The sequence below is a fragment of the Platichthys flesus genome, chromosome 9, assembly GCF_949316205.1.
Source record: "Platichthys flesus chromosome 9, fPlaFle2.1, whole genome shotgun sequence".
Classification (NCBI taxonomy): Eukaryota; Metazoa; Chordata; class Actinopteri; order Pleuronectiformes; family Pleuronectidae; genus Platichthys; species Platichthys flesus.
In genome coordinates, this window is record NC_084953.1 from 6,585,983 (window position 1) to 6,598,748 (window position 12,766).

Consider the following 12,766-nt stretch of genomic DNA (forward strand, 5'->3'; position numbering starts at 1 on the left):
GAGACTGGCTTGGGTGGAGAGGTTTAGACAGCAAGGCAGCAGACTGATGAGGTGGAAACAGAGTCTAACATCCATCTCCATAGCTGAGAAGTTTCATCATTCCAGGCAAATTGAGAGTTATGAGGTAAGGATATGTTACAAACTCTGTGGCGCTGCTCCACCGTTAAAGGCAGCAGGAAACATTTTTATAGCTTCAGTGACTCTGCGAGTGTCTTGAGTTGCCTGCTTCGACAGAATCAACCATGTGCTGTGTTATTAAATGGGCTTTATTTCTAACTATCAGCCTATTAGTCTCTCCCAAGCTAATATCCCTTTAATAAGGAGATGAGATGGTGAAAGTTACAGGTTAATCAAATCTAAAACATGATTTCAAAATCAGTCAGTTTGTCTCGCACAACCACACAGTCAGTGCTGAGTCGCTCTAATTCTTTATGTTACAATATCTCCATCTCTCTAATCCTAAAATAAAGACCAGGGATACAAGGGGAGAGGTTGCCGGTTGAGTTACCATGGCAGCAGTAGACCATGGCGTCGCATGGTCTTCACTGGGATGGATGCCAACGTTCCAGCGGGACTGAAGCATGTAGAAGACCGGCTCCACGCTCACATTGAACTTTGACACCCACACCACCCTCATGTGACCTTCTGCATCCTCCACAAAGCTCATCTCCCTGCGAGGCTTCAGGGGAACACCTGCCGGGACCAAACGGAACAGGGACGATGTTTAGAAGAGTTCTGGATATGATTCATGAACACGAGAAATACATGATACAGAGTTCCCTCTAAACAACATGAAAGGTGTCTTTATGTTTCTATCTATTTATTTATTTCTAGCACGGACATCAATTGATAGACATCAGACTCTTTTCCACAAGAAGAAAATTGCAAGTAAAAAATCTTCTTAATTCATTAAAATGTTTTCATAAAACTGTCACAAATCATCTCCTATCTGGCTCTATGCCCATTTACCCTTGTACAGATTGGCTGCGGCTTGGCAGGTGTGTCCGCAGCCATTGGAGCAGCACTTCCTGGGGGTGGGACAGTGCTGGTCTGACGAGCAGCTCTCCACGCAGGCGGCGGCGAATCCGGTGGCTCGCTGAGGCGGCGGACAGTCACCCTGACGAGACGACCTCAGGGACGCCAGGAACTCCCTGCTCGTCACACACTCTGTCTGCTTCTGGGAGAGGGAGAGGGAGGGAGAGAGGGAGGGATGGAGAGAGAGAGAGAGAGAGAGAGAGAGAGAGAGAGAGAGAGAGAGAGAGAGAGAGAGAGAGAGAGAGAGAGAGAGACACACACACACAGCAGATTTAATATGCAACACACTTGTGGGTCAGAAAAAGCACAGTGGAGGCGAGTGTGTGTTTCCCTCAGTAAACTCTCACTGACTCTTTGAAGGGAACCCGCCTTTTGAACGGAGCCGTGAGTGTGTATTTCTGTTTCTGTGCACATGGCTGCAGATTAGCAAGATGTAAACACCAGCCTGAGCTGATAGATCTGAAGTTCCCTGTGTTCCTAACCAGCCATCCAGTCAGCGACATGCTTCAGCTGCTCCGATGAATAAAGGAGAAAACCACAGAAACTCGCTCCGAAAATAATCACTTAGGGCCACACACACACACACACACACACACACACATGCACATAAATTATACACACAACTGGTGCACACTCTCATATGGAGCAAGCGTTTAAAAGACCACAAACATGTTATTCATAGAAACCATACATTTTTTCTCATAAACACACACACAGGAATGTTCTTTCACATCAAACACACACACACACACACAACTGAGCTGCAAAGCCAATGAAATGCATGTTAGTTAGTGACACCACCACCAAGGGTGTTGTCCCACACACACACACAGGTTCGCACAGCTTATTAAGACTTTGCATTGACTTCCATTCATTGTTGCTTTATCTCTGACCTTAACCATGACTAATTCATGCCTCACCCTAACCTAACCCCCTATTCACATCTCACCCTTAAACTTAACCATCAGAGCTAAACGCCTAACCCTAATCCTGCATGTCCTAACCCAAACCTCAACTTAACTCCAACCCTAACAGTAAATCTTAGCCCTCAAACAGACCTTTGAAAGTGGCTCAGAAAGGGAGATTCTGCTCAAACGTCCATATTCTGTAAGGTCTAGGCCCGAAATGGTCCTCGCCAATATATAAGAATGAGTACACACACACACACACACACACACACACACACACACACACACACATTTTGTGCACTCTCTTACCTCACAGGACTTTGGAGACAGCACCTTCCTGGTTTCCCACAGTTCTCTGCATGGCTGGAGGCACTGCACACCAACATCCAAACAAACAGTTATGAAGAAACAAGAAATTTGAGGCTTCAGCAACAATGAGGAAAGAGTTACACAACCGACACTTTGTCTGTTTCATCACACACACGATAAAATGTGTGGAAAAGCTGCCGCTAGCCGCTCGTTATATTGGGCCTTTGAGGAAATAGTGGACGTGGGCAAAAATGGCAACATGGCTCCGTCTGCAGGTAGTAAAACCAAGCCCCTCCAAAGCTCACTAATTAACACTTTATATGCTGTTTGTGACATTTGTTCAAAACCTAACTGGATTCAGTTTTCTGTTGTACAGAGTGTGCACCGGACTGGTTCTCGGTCTGGGGCTTTCACAATAACGCTGCGACTAACGTTTATTGTTTTCAACTCTGTTTGTTTGTCGGTTGGTTTATAGATTTCCGAGTGTCGATTTCCACGACACTCGGTGGAAGGATGCGGTGAGGGGCAGGAAGGAACCCATTACATTCTGGTGCGGATCTGGATCAGGACGAGGATCCGGGATTTTATTATTTTCCAACTTTCTTTAACACTATGAGAATAACTCGTGGTTCTTGATGAAAACAATCAGGCACATTAAGGAAGCTGATGTTTATGACTGCGTGCAGTTTGGTGCAGCTTGATTAAATTTAAGGGGATTGTTTGGCCCTGGTGGCTCTACTGAGTGCCAGTCTAGGTTCCAGTATTGATTAATATGCAGACCCATGAATAAATAATTTTACTACATAATTGTTTACAAAATATCAGAAAGAACATTTTACTTTTAAATGGCTGAGGAAATAAAAGTGTAGGAGCATAAACAACACTGTGTCAGAGGGATTATGCATTTACGGGCAGTTTGAAGCAGGTAGAGAACACACTCGTAAAGCTCACATGCACACATCCATCTGGTTTGCCACCCCAGTGAACTGGTGAGTGATGGCTCTTACCAAAATTAAAACCAGGCGACATATAAAAACTGCGGTTTCACCCCCACCAACTCCTCCCCCGCCTCCCTCTCCCTCTCTCCGTCTGTCCGTCTGTCTCGCTCCGCTCCCCCCGTGGGCCTGGCTTCAATCACTCCTTGAATTTATTCCATCGCACGGATTCCAGTGGAACCAACAGAACCAACAAAAAGCCCTAAAAACTTCATCCTTGCACAAATAAATGGTTACTGTTGGACTAGAAGGTGTCAGGGTTGTTCCAGGTTCATTTGCAGACGGGTGGCTGTATTTAATACGATGATAACTGGGCTTTTTGAGGTTATCAGCAGCACTGCACTGCGGACTACGTAAACTTATATTACGGGTCTTAAACACAGGGCAACAACGTGTGCATAGCAACCTGTAACTGGGATTCAGCAACAAAGCGAAGCCATGTGCTGGTTCTTCAACCTGTGGGACGTGAGGTGGAGGCTCAGCGTGAAGCCTGATCGCTGTTTAATGTTGTACAGTCGGCCCATTTGTTTTAAGTCATGGAAGAAAAAGTTTGGGGAAGTTTAAAGTGACACTCCGCCCACAAATCTGTCATCTGAGAATTAAAAACGTGTGTCCTGCAGGTTTGGAAAGTGGCTGCTGTAGTTCGCAGAGAACAAAGTCTTTAAGAACAGGATCATGAGTTATTCAATCTGCACACCTATATACAAATATGTGTTCTGTCGATTTTCTTATTAGAGTTGCAAAGTTTGGACAAACAATCGACGAGTACAATAAAAATAATATCTAACTGCAACTAAACTAAAACTGTAGTTTTCATATCAAATACTGCAGATTTTTGCATGAGAGGAATTTACTCTTTTCTTAGGATTTTTGTGGGCCAATGCCAATACCAATATGATGGAATGAATCAACTGAGATTTATTTGATAAATCATACCTTATATAAGTATTAATAAAAAGAAAACACAACCAAATATAAAGAAATAACTTATATAAACATAATTCATCATTGTTTATTATATGAAATAAACCTTTTTTTATATTGTCGCTCATCGGCAACATTAACGCTGACACTGATGTGTTTGTGGCAGAATATCGGCCTGAATGTTTTCAGGTTTCACAATGTTGAGATTAGATTAAAAGATTAGCAATAATCTTTAAAAAAAATATCAAGGTATAATATAATAATATAGTAATATAAAATAAAATGTGTTACAGCAAAATGTATTGTAGTGTAGAAATTCATGCTTGTGTGATTAGTAAATCATTATTAAAGCGGATATAACTAAAGATTATAATGATCTTTAGTCAAACTCAAGTGTAAGTGTAAATATCACACCTTTAAAAAAACGTAATATTCTGGAGAGGGTGATCGAGGGTTGTCGAGTGTGATCTTATGAAACAACAGTTTTGTGTGTGTGTTTGTGTGTCCAGACAATCATCTGTCTGCTCAGGCATCACAAGCAGCCTCGGTGTTCTCGCCACTAAGAATATGGAACAAGAGCAGAAACACAACTGTGGAACGCCCTTTCCTATACGGACGGACAGCCATGATGCAACGCGTGCTGCGGAAGAGTCTGTGTACGTTTTGTTATTTCTTTTTCTTTTTTTCCACGAATGCTGCCACGAATCCGGGCGGACCGCGGCCTCCATTCTCCGTGAAATAACAAACTATAAACCTCTCAGAGCCGCCGGGTCCGACGACAGTGTTTCGGTCCAACAAAGACACAGAGAAGCAGCATCACCCATCAGTTGTTTTCCACTTTCTCCACTGCTTGTAAATGATGCATTCCTCGAGGAGACACAGAGATGGTCCAACACAAGCACATGCACGCGCACACATATAAACACACACACACACACACACATACAATATTGTAACCAGATCCTGAAGTGTGATATGTTTTTCAAGGAGCTCTCATGGGTCCCTTCACTTGGCAACGTGCTGGGCTGAGATTAAGGTTGTAAGAATCTGCCCAATAACACCTCTCTCTCTCTCTCTCTCTCTCTCTCTCTCTCTCTCTCTCTCTCTCTCTCTCTCTCTCTCTCTCTCTCTCTCTCTCTCTCTCTCTCTCTCTCTCTCTCTCTCTCTCTCTCTCTCTCTCTCTCTCTCTCTCTCTCTCTCTCTCTCTCTCTCTCTCTCTGTCTCTCTCTCTATAAACAAATTTCCCCTTTCTGCCCTCTTCCACTCTCTGCTCCCTACTCTCCTCCCCCTTTGATTTGTTACAGACAAGTTTCATTTTTCATTCCTGTCCTCTTGTTGTGTTCCCCCCCCCACCCCTTTATCCTCGACTCTTCTTGTTTCCTGTCTTCACATTATCGCTGCTCCTCTTCTCCTCTTTGACCCCTGCTCTCATCTCTCTGCTGCCTTTCTTCACCTCCCTCCACTCCTCTCACACTATCTCTACTCCGTCCTCTTCTGCTCTTTCAAGTTCATCCTCCTCTCCTCCACAAATAAGAAAAGCCCAGTGTAGGTGTACACAGATGTTTTCCATGTTTCTGTGAGGTAAATGCTTCACATGCTGCGTTCGTGGACTAGGACAAATTTTCCCAGGATGTTTGACAAGAGGAGAAGATCTGCATAAATCAAAGCTCCTGGATTCTATTTACTACAGTGATAGAGTAGCTGTCTACCTGCGACCTTTGACACATCAAATCTAATCAGCTAATCCCGGAGTCTAATTGAACATTTGTGCCAAATTTGAAAGGATTCAAAAGATACGAGGAAAAAGAAAGCGTTGTGAGGGCACCGTGACCTTGCCCTTTGACCTCTGACCTACAAATTATAATCAAGTTTTCCTTGAGTCCAAGTGGACGTTATTGCCCGATGTTACACAATTCCCCATGGGTGTTCCTGATCAACCCATTCACGAGGACAAGAGGTTACTGTGACCTTGAACCACCAAATTTGCTTACACTTAATTTAAAGAAATTACACGTCCAGGTAAATGTTTTCCTGGCACTCTTTCAGACCCTTAAGACCAATCAGTCCTTTTTGTGAATAGCCCACTATGTCTGAGGACTGTGGAATCCAGTCTTTCTAAGATTTACTGAAGTATAAGTGAATCTAAGTGCTACGTTTAGTACAGAGTCAGTAGTACAGTCAGGAGAGGAAGGAGAGAGCAACAGAGGGGTGAAGGTTAATGGATCCGGGCTGGAAACGCTTGGTATGTGCGTGGTACACACCTTACACTCTCAAATATCCCTTGCATGTGGTAAATCACGGTGTGGTGTATTTGTGTAAGAGGAGATGAGAGACGATCGGACACTTTTGGCCTTGAAGGTGACATTATGAGTTATGTGTGAGGGAGACAGAGCAGCAGACACAGCAGAGGTCCAAGAGGTCAGAGATGTTACTGTTTAACACACCAGCACAGTGTAACGACAACAAAGATGAGATTAATGGCGTGTGCACGTATCTGTATAATAATTAATCACACACACACAGACTCGCAGCCCTCCTCTGGCCTCTCCTGCTATTTTATGGCCTCACCTGCCACGATGGAGGGATGACAGCCACACTCAGCGAGAGGGAGGAGAGGAAGTGCAAGAGAGGGAGGGGGGGTGGGGAGATGTGGTTTCGGAGGGGACGGCGGAGGGAGAGAAGTGAGTGTCAGTTGAAAAGGAGAGAGGAGATGAAAGACAAACAGTGAAACAAGGTCCAGAGAAAAGGGAGAGAGAGAGAGACAAAGAGGACACAGCCCCACACCAGATGTGCTCGGCCTCCGCACGCCAGTTCAGTGGGTCCGATGTGAAAAACTATTTTAGGCTGATTTACATTCAGCTTGTCGTCAGCTGTTCAGAGTTTATTTTACATTTTCTACAAACTCCACAAACTGTGTGTGAAACATTTAGGGCTGAGTGTTACTGTACCACGCCTGAGTGCTTGCGCTAAAGCCAAGATTAAACATTTTAATGCTTTTTTGTTGAGAAATACTTGTTTGAATCTTTTACTTCAACAACTTCAAATACAGTGTTTTCTATCTAGCACAAGAGGACAAAGCTCAGGTACTAAAAGTTGGTAACTCACTAATTAAGTAATCATTAACTTTCACCTTAAGTGCTTTGGTTTAAAGACAACCTTTTGAATTAAAACGTATGTCTTGGTTGAAAATAAGTGTAACGATTAACCTGCCTGCCACAGTCAGTATCTGTAGTTGCAGATATAGTCTTGCAAAAGTAGTGCAGGATTCCAAATAAGCTTTTTTGCTTCATTGGAAAAACTGTATTTTTATGATATTTTAATGCCTCCATGTTGATGACAGCCCTGACCGGAGGCATTGTGTTTTTGGCTTGTCCTTTCATCCATCCGTCCAATTCCTGTAAATGTTCTCTCGGTATCGCCTGAGGGGAAGTTCTCAAAATCTGGCACAAACTTGAGCTGAATCCATTATGGTGGTCAAAATTCCAAGGTCAAGGTCAATGTGACCTCACAAACTTGCTTTTGGACTCTTGGCTCTCGACTCGTTTGTACACAAACACAGTTTTAAGGAGTGATGCTTGCAAGCTCTCGTTCAGGCAGTCAACCCGAGCTGAATCATGTGACATGCTTCACTCTCCATGATCGCTGCATGTTCATTTGGCCCCTCCCCCCCATCAGCATCCACCTGCAGGCTTCGACACGGGGGGGCTCAAGACATTTCACTGAATTCGGAGCATTACTAAATCTAAACTTTATTATGCTGCTACAATAAACATTTTAAACGTTTGGATATAAATATATGGAAGAAAGAGGGTAAAAAAGTCTGATTTAATAATGTACGCACACATACACACACACACAGACACACACACACACACACACAGACACACACACAGACACACACAGACACACAAACACACACAAACACACACAAAGAGACACTTCAGGCTTTGTGGTACTTGAGTGAAAAGTAGCGGAACAAATTCCTAAAATCCCTTTGAAAAGCATGTTCGACTTTTTCCAAACCTTTGGAAAAATATTTAAAACAACCAAAGGAGAGGAGAGGAGAGGAGAAGAGAGGAGAGGAGAGGAGAGGAGAGGAGAGGAGAGGAGAGGAGAGGAGAGTCAAAAAGACAAATGCTCCAGGATATTTCAGTAGTTAAATTCGTCTCTCGTACAAAAACGGCCTCGGACCGACTTTCTCTCAGAGTAAGTGTGGTTGTGTTTGTGTGCCTGTGTGTGTGTGTGTGTGTCCAATCCTCTCATTGTTTCTTTCCGTGCTTTATTTAGTAGCTGTATTCTGTGTGAAACAAGTACGGCAACTAAAGGATGCTGGACGGCCTGTGATAAAAGTTGGACAGAGAATCGAGGGAGGTTTGGATCATGAAAAGAAGGATGTGCTGGGAGCAGGTGGCGAAATACTTCACCTACAAACCAGATTCACAAACCCAGCATGTTCCCTCAAATGCCCTGTGGAGCATGAGGCTTGCATCACTGACAATGCACTGGTTTGACTGGTGTTTAGAGTCATTGGAGATGACTGTGGGAAAAGTCAGCAGAATTAAAAATGCTGCCAACACACAAGCTTATGCCGGCTGATGTCTGCAGCTGTCGTGCTGGGCCGCACACATGAACAACTGAGAAACTTTCAAATCATACTTTTGCTGTGCAGAGTGTAAAGGTTGAAGAAATCAGATGAAGAACGTGAGCGGTTTGGTCTACAGATTGTCCAGCCTCACGCTCAGGGACACCACCTGGACATCTCCCATTGACCAAGCAAGGAGACGATGGAGGAGCCACATACCCCAACTAGCCTGGGAACACTTCAGTCATGAAAACCCATAAAGTGATGGAAAACTAATGGGTGGGACATTTTCTCTATAAATATTGAATTATGTTTATGCAGCTATTTAAAGAGAGCTTGAGAGGAGAATAAAACAAGATTTACTCATGTGCTTTTTATGCAGGAACCAAACAACATCTTGTTAGTTGTACGACAGCAGCACTGCTTCATATTGTTACACTGAATAGTGAGGTGGATCCTGTCGATTTAGTGGAAATTTAATGAAAGGGTAGAATGTGTTCAACAATAATATATATATAATAATAATAATAATACTAGTGAAATAAACCAAGTAAATATTACAGAACAGCTCCTTGGTTCGGCCTCAGACCGGATTGTTAGTGGACGTCCCACCTCCTCACACACCTGGTACATATTAGACCGCATCTACTCTGTGTGTGTGTGTGTGTGTGTGTGTGAAAAAAAATAGATAAAAGAAGAGGAGGAGATGGACAGATGGAGGAAGTGAGTGAGGCCTGTAGAGTAATACCCATGTGTGTTTCCATGAGCCAGAGTCCACTGATGATGTGACACAAACCATATGAGGTGGAGAAACGTCTGCCTTTGTGTGCGATTGCGTGTGTGTGTGTGTGTGTGTGTGTGTTTGTGTGTGTGTGTGTGTGTGTGTGTGTGTGTGTTTGTGTGTGAAGTTCGGACGTTCCGGACATTTTTCGCAACTTTTCTTGCCAGACCTCTGGGAAAATGTCCGGAAAATGTCGATGACGTTTCTAAAACTGGAAGAACACAATATCTCAGGCTGAAAAAGAGGAGCCACTCACGTAGAAGATGCCAACTTGGACAGACAACAAGATTTGAGGGGCAGATTTCCACAGTGGAATGCGTACATTATGTCCCGCCTCCTGAAGGCCATGCCGACCCTGCCTGAATCTTCAATAAGATCTTCATTCAAACACATTCCTTCATTAACCCTGTGAGCTGTTGTCTCCTCCATGTCAAGGGACCTTTTAGTAAAATATTCTACATGTGGTCCTTCTCAAACTGAAAATTATTTTCATGCTACTGAGATGCTCAACCTGAAGCTGATTAGGACAAATGTGCAAGAGGCATCAGGAAATCATACATACTTCAAATATTTAAGTTTCCCATTTCCTTTTCTTGCAGAAACAATGATTTATTGCAAGTTTTTACCTCCCCAAGAGAAACTGACATAGATGACATGGGAAAACTGAGTTCATCCTTTAGTTTCACATTGCACCACTTTGTGTGTGTGTGGGTGTGTGACTGTGAGAGGATAGGGTGACTGTAAAAACTCAGCGAGAACAAACTACATCAGATTCTGCTGCAAGTTTGTATAAGAACGTAAGAGAAGGAGTTGAAGGAAAAAGTAAATTACAAGTCCCCAAAACGATTCTATAAAAATCTGTCAGACGTTATTGAGTGTGTTACGCTGCCAAAGAGCATTATGAGATCCTGCAGTGGAATGCAGGCTGAGACCAAGTCACACTTAGATGTGCCTAACTAATAACCCTAAAATTGAGTTTATAATCAGAAGAAAAATGTTGCTCCCCGGAGAGAAGGTTTGAAATTTACACTGTGCAGAGGAGAGTTTTCTTCTCCAGCAGATCAGCAGCTCGTGTCCAAACTCCCCACTACTTTATTCTCTGTTTCTCTCTGTGGAGAAAATAGTCTACAGCTGAGTATTGTAATGCAATACTGTGATGGTACCAGTGAAAAGGACCACAGCACCAACTAGAAAAGCACATACCTCTGCAAAGACCCACTTTTCCCTTGTGTTCAATCAAGCCCTCACGTTTAGATATCAGTCTCCTTTCTTCTTTATCATCAAGCTCCATGAATTATGTGGAATTAATACAAATGTATGTAAAACAACCTGTTGAGTAGTTAGAGAACTTGCTTGCAAATTCTTTAATTTGATTCAATTTGTGAGATTGAACCTGAATTTGGGCCGTTTAAGTTTGTTTTTACAGACAACGCAAAAGCTGTATCTTAATTCAGAGGCTGTTTCTTTCAAGGGACTATTTGTGTCTATAAAGGCAAAAAAATAAGCAAAATGAGTCGGTCTGATCCACGGAGGACTTAGTATCTGCATCACAGGCTTTTCCATTGCGTCGTTATCAACGTTTGAGCTGCTGTACTCACTGCAGCTCGGCCGCCCATGGCCAGCTAACTAGATTCATCACCAGTGTTCAATGAATCCTGGCGTAGGTTGGCCTGAGAAGGATCCACTAATCAGATCCTTTGTTGCTGTTGAATAGGAGGACTAATTTGTAAGCTGTGTTTGAAGGAATCTTGGAAATTCTAGTTGCACCGCTGTGAGGCTATCTGTCTTCAATTCAGCCTGTGAAGGATTCAGCCAATGAGATCAGAGATGGCTCAAGTTATTGTCCGGTTGCTGTTTATTTGATAACTTTTAAAATTGACAGTCTGTTTATCTTTCACTATAACCTGTATCTATAGTTGTGTCCTGGGTCAGGGGCCACATCCCTCAGAGGCTGCATTTGAACACCGGTTGAGTCACCGCAGCCCGAATAGGTTGTCACATTTTGAAGGCTACATTAATATGCAGGCAAAATAAAAGCACCCCTTCAATTCCTGCAATGAAAGCTCCAACGGTTGGATCCTTCTCGGGCCAAAATATTCCAGGACTCATCGCATTCCAGTGACAAAGTGAGTTGTGCAGGTGGTTGAGCTAAAGCCAGTGCAGGCACTCAAAGACGATGATAGTGCTACAGTGAGAGTGAGACAAGCTGGTCATGACAGTAGGAAATCCTCCGCAGACCAGACCGGCTCATTTCGACTCTGCAGCCCCTGACAATATAATAGAATAGAAGCCTGGACATTCTTGTTACTCCATGAAATAATAATAAAGAGGCCTTTGTAGAGTGTAAAATGCCCCCAAGGTGCATGACAAAAAAAAACGGAACCCTAAACATCTCCCTCCCCTCCTGTGAACAAATACACTCACCTTGGGAGCGTTAAACAGAGCTGGACTGCCTCTGCTGCATAATTCATTATTTTTGATTAATCTTGGCAAATTTGGCCGCTGCGTGTGCCTCTCTGCTGTCATGTGTTTTTGTTGGCCTGCCGTGTTGACTTTAACAAATTGGGCTGCATCCACTTTACACAGACTGTTAAAAAAGGTAAGAATTAATAGGTTTTGCAATTCAAGCAAGCCAGAAGAGACACTGAGCGAGCCTGTGCAGTGCCGGCCCATCTGAGAGGAAAATTGTGGTTTGCGCAGCGTCAGCCCCCACTGGCCGGTTCCTGGGACTGTTTGTGAGACCTCGGTTACAGTGTAGTGCCACACTGGTATTCACACATGTACAGCTGCAAGAAGCGCAGCCAAGGTAGTAAAGTTTAGACATGGTGTTAAACGAGAAAATATTTTTCCGTTCTCGTGCTCTCTGCGTCTTCGTTGAAATCCGAACGTCAACAATAGAAACAGAGGCAGGGAGAGATGGAAAGAAAACAAGGAATGAAAGGGTAGAAGGTAGGAGGAATAAGTTTGGGTAAGGTCAAATGCGAGTGTGTGTGTGTGTGTGTGTGTGTGTGTGTGTGTGTGTGTGTTTTGTGTTGGAGGTGCTGAGGGCGGCTGGGTTGAGCTGAGAGTTAATGTCTGATGTTTCGCTCAGTGTGGTATCCCCTGCAACGAGGCGGCGGGGGGGGGGGGGGGGTAAGCTCTTGGCTGTTGTTGACATTAACCTCTTCTAACCCCATTGCACACACACAGACACACTCACACACACACACACATGCTCACTCCCCTGAACTAC

General features: G+C 43.7%; 1 protein-coding gene across 1 annotated transcript in view; it reads right to left on the reverse strand.

The window, feature by feature from the left end:
• anos1b (anosmin 1b) overlaps positions 1-12,766 on the reverse strand; it is a 41,217-nt gene that overhangs the window by 16,045 nt on the left and 12,406 nt on the right. The window contains exons 3-5 of the mRNA XM_062394744.1: positions 2,253-2,315; positions 970-1,177; positions 509-693 (exon numbers count right to left, since the gene is read on the reverse strand). Of these exons, the coding sequence (XP_062250728.1) occupies positions 509-693; positions 970-1,177; positions 2,253-2,315 (456 nt within the window). The remainder of the gene's footprint in view (positions 1-508; positions 694-969; positions 1,178-2,252; positions 2,316-12,766) is intronic.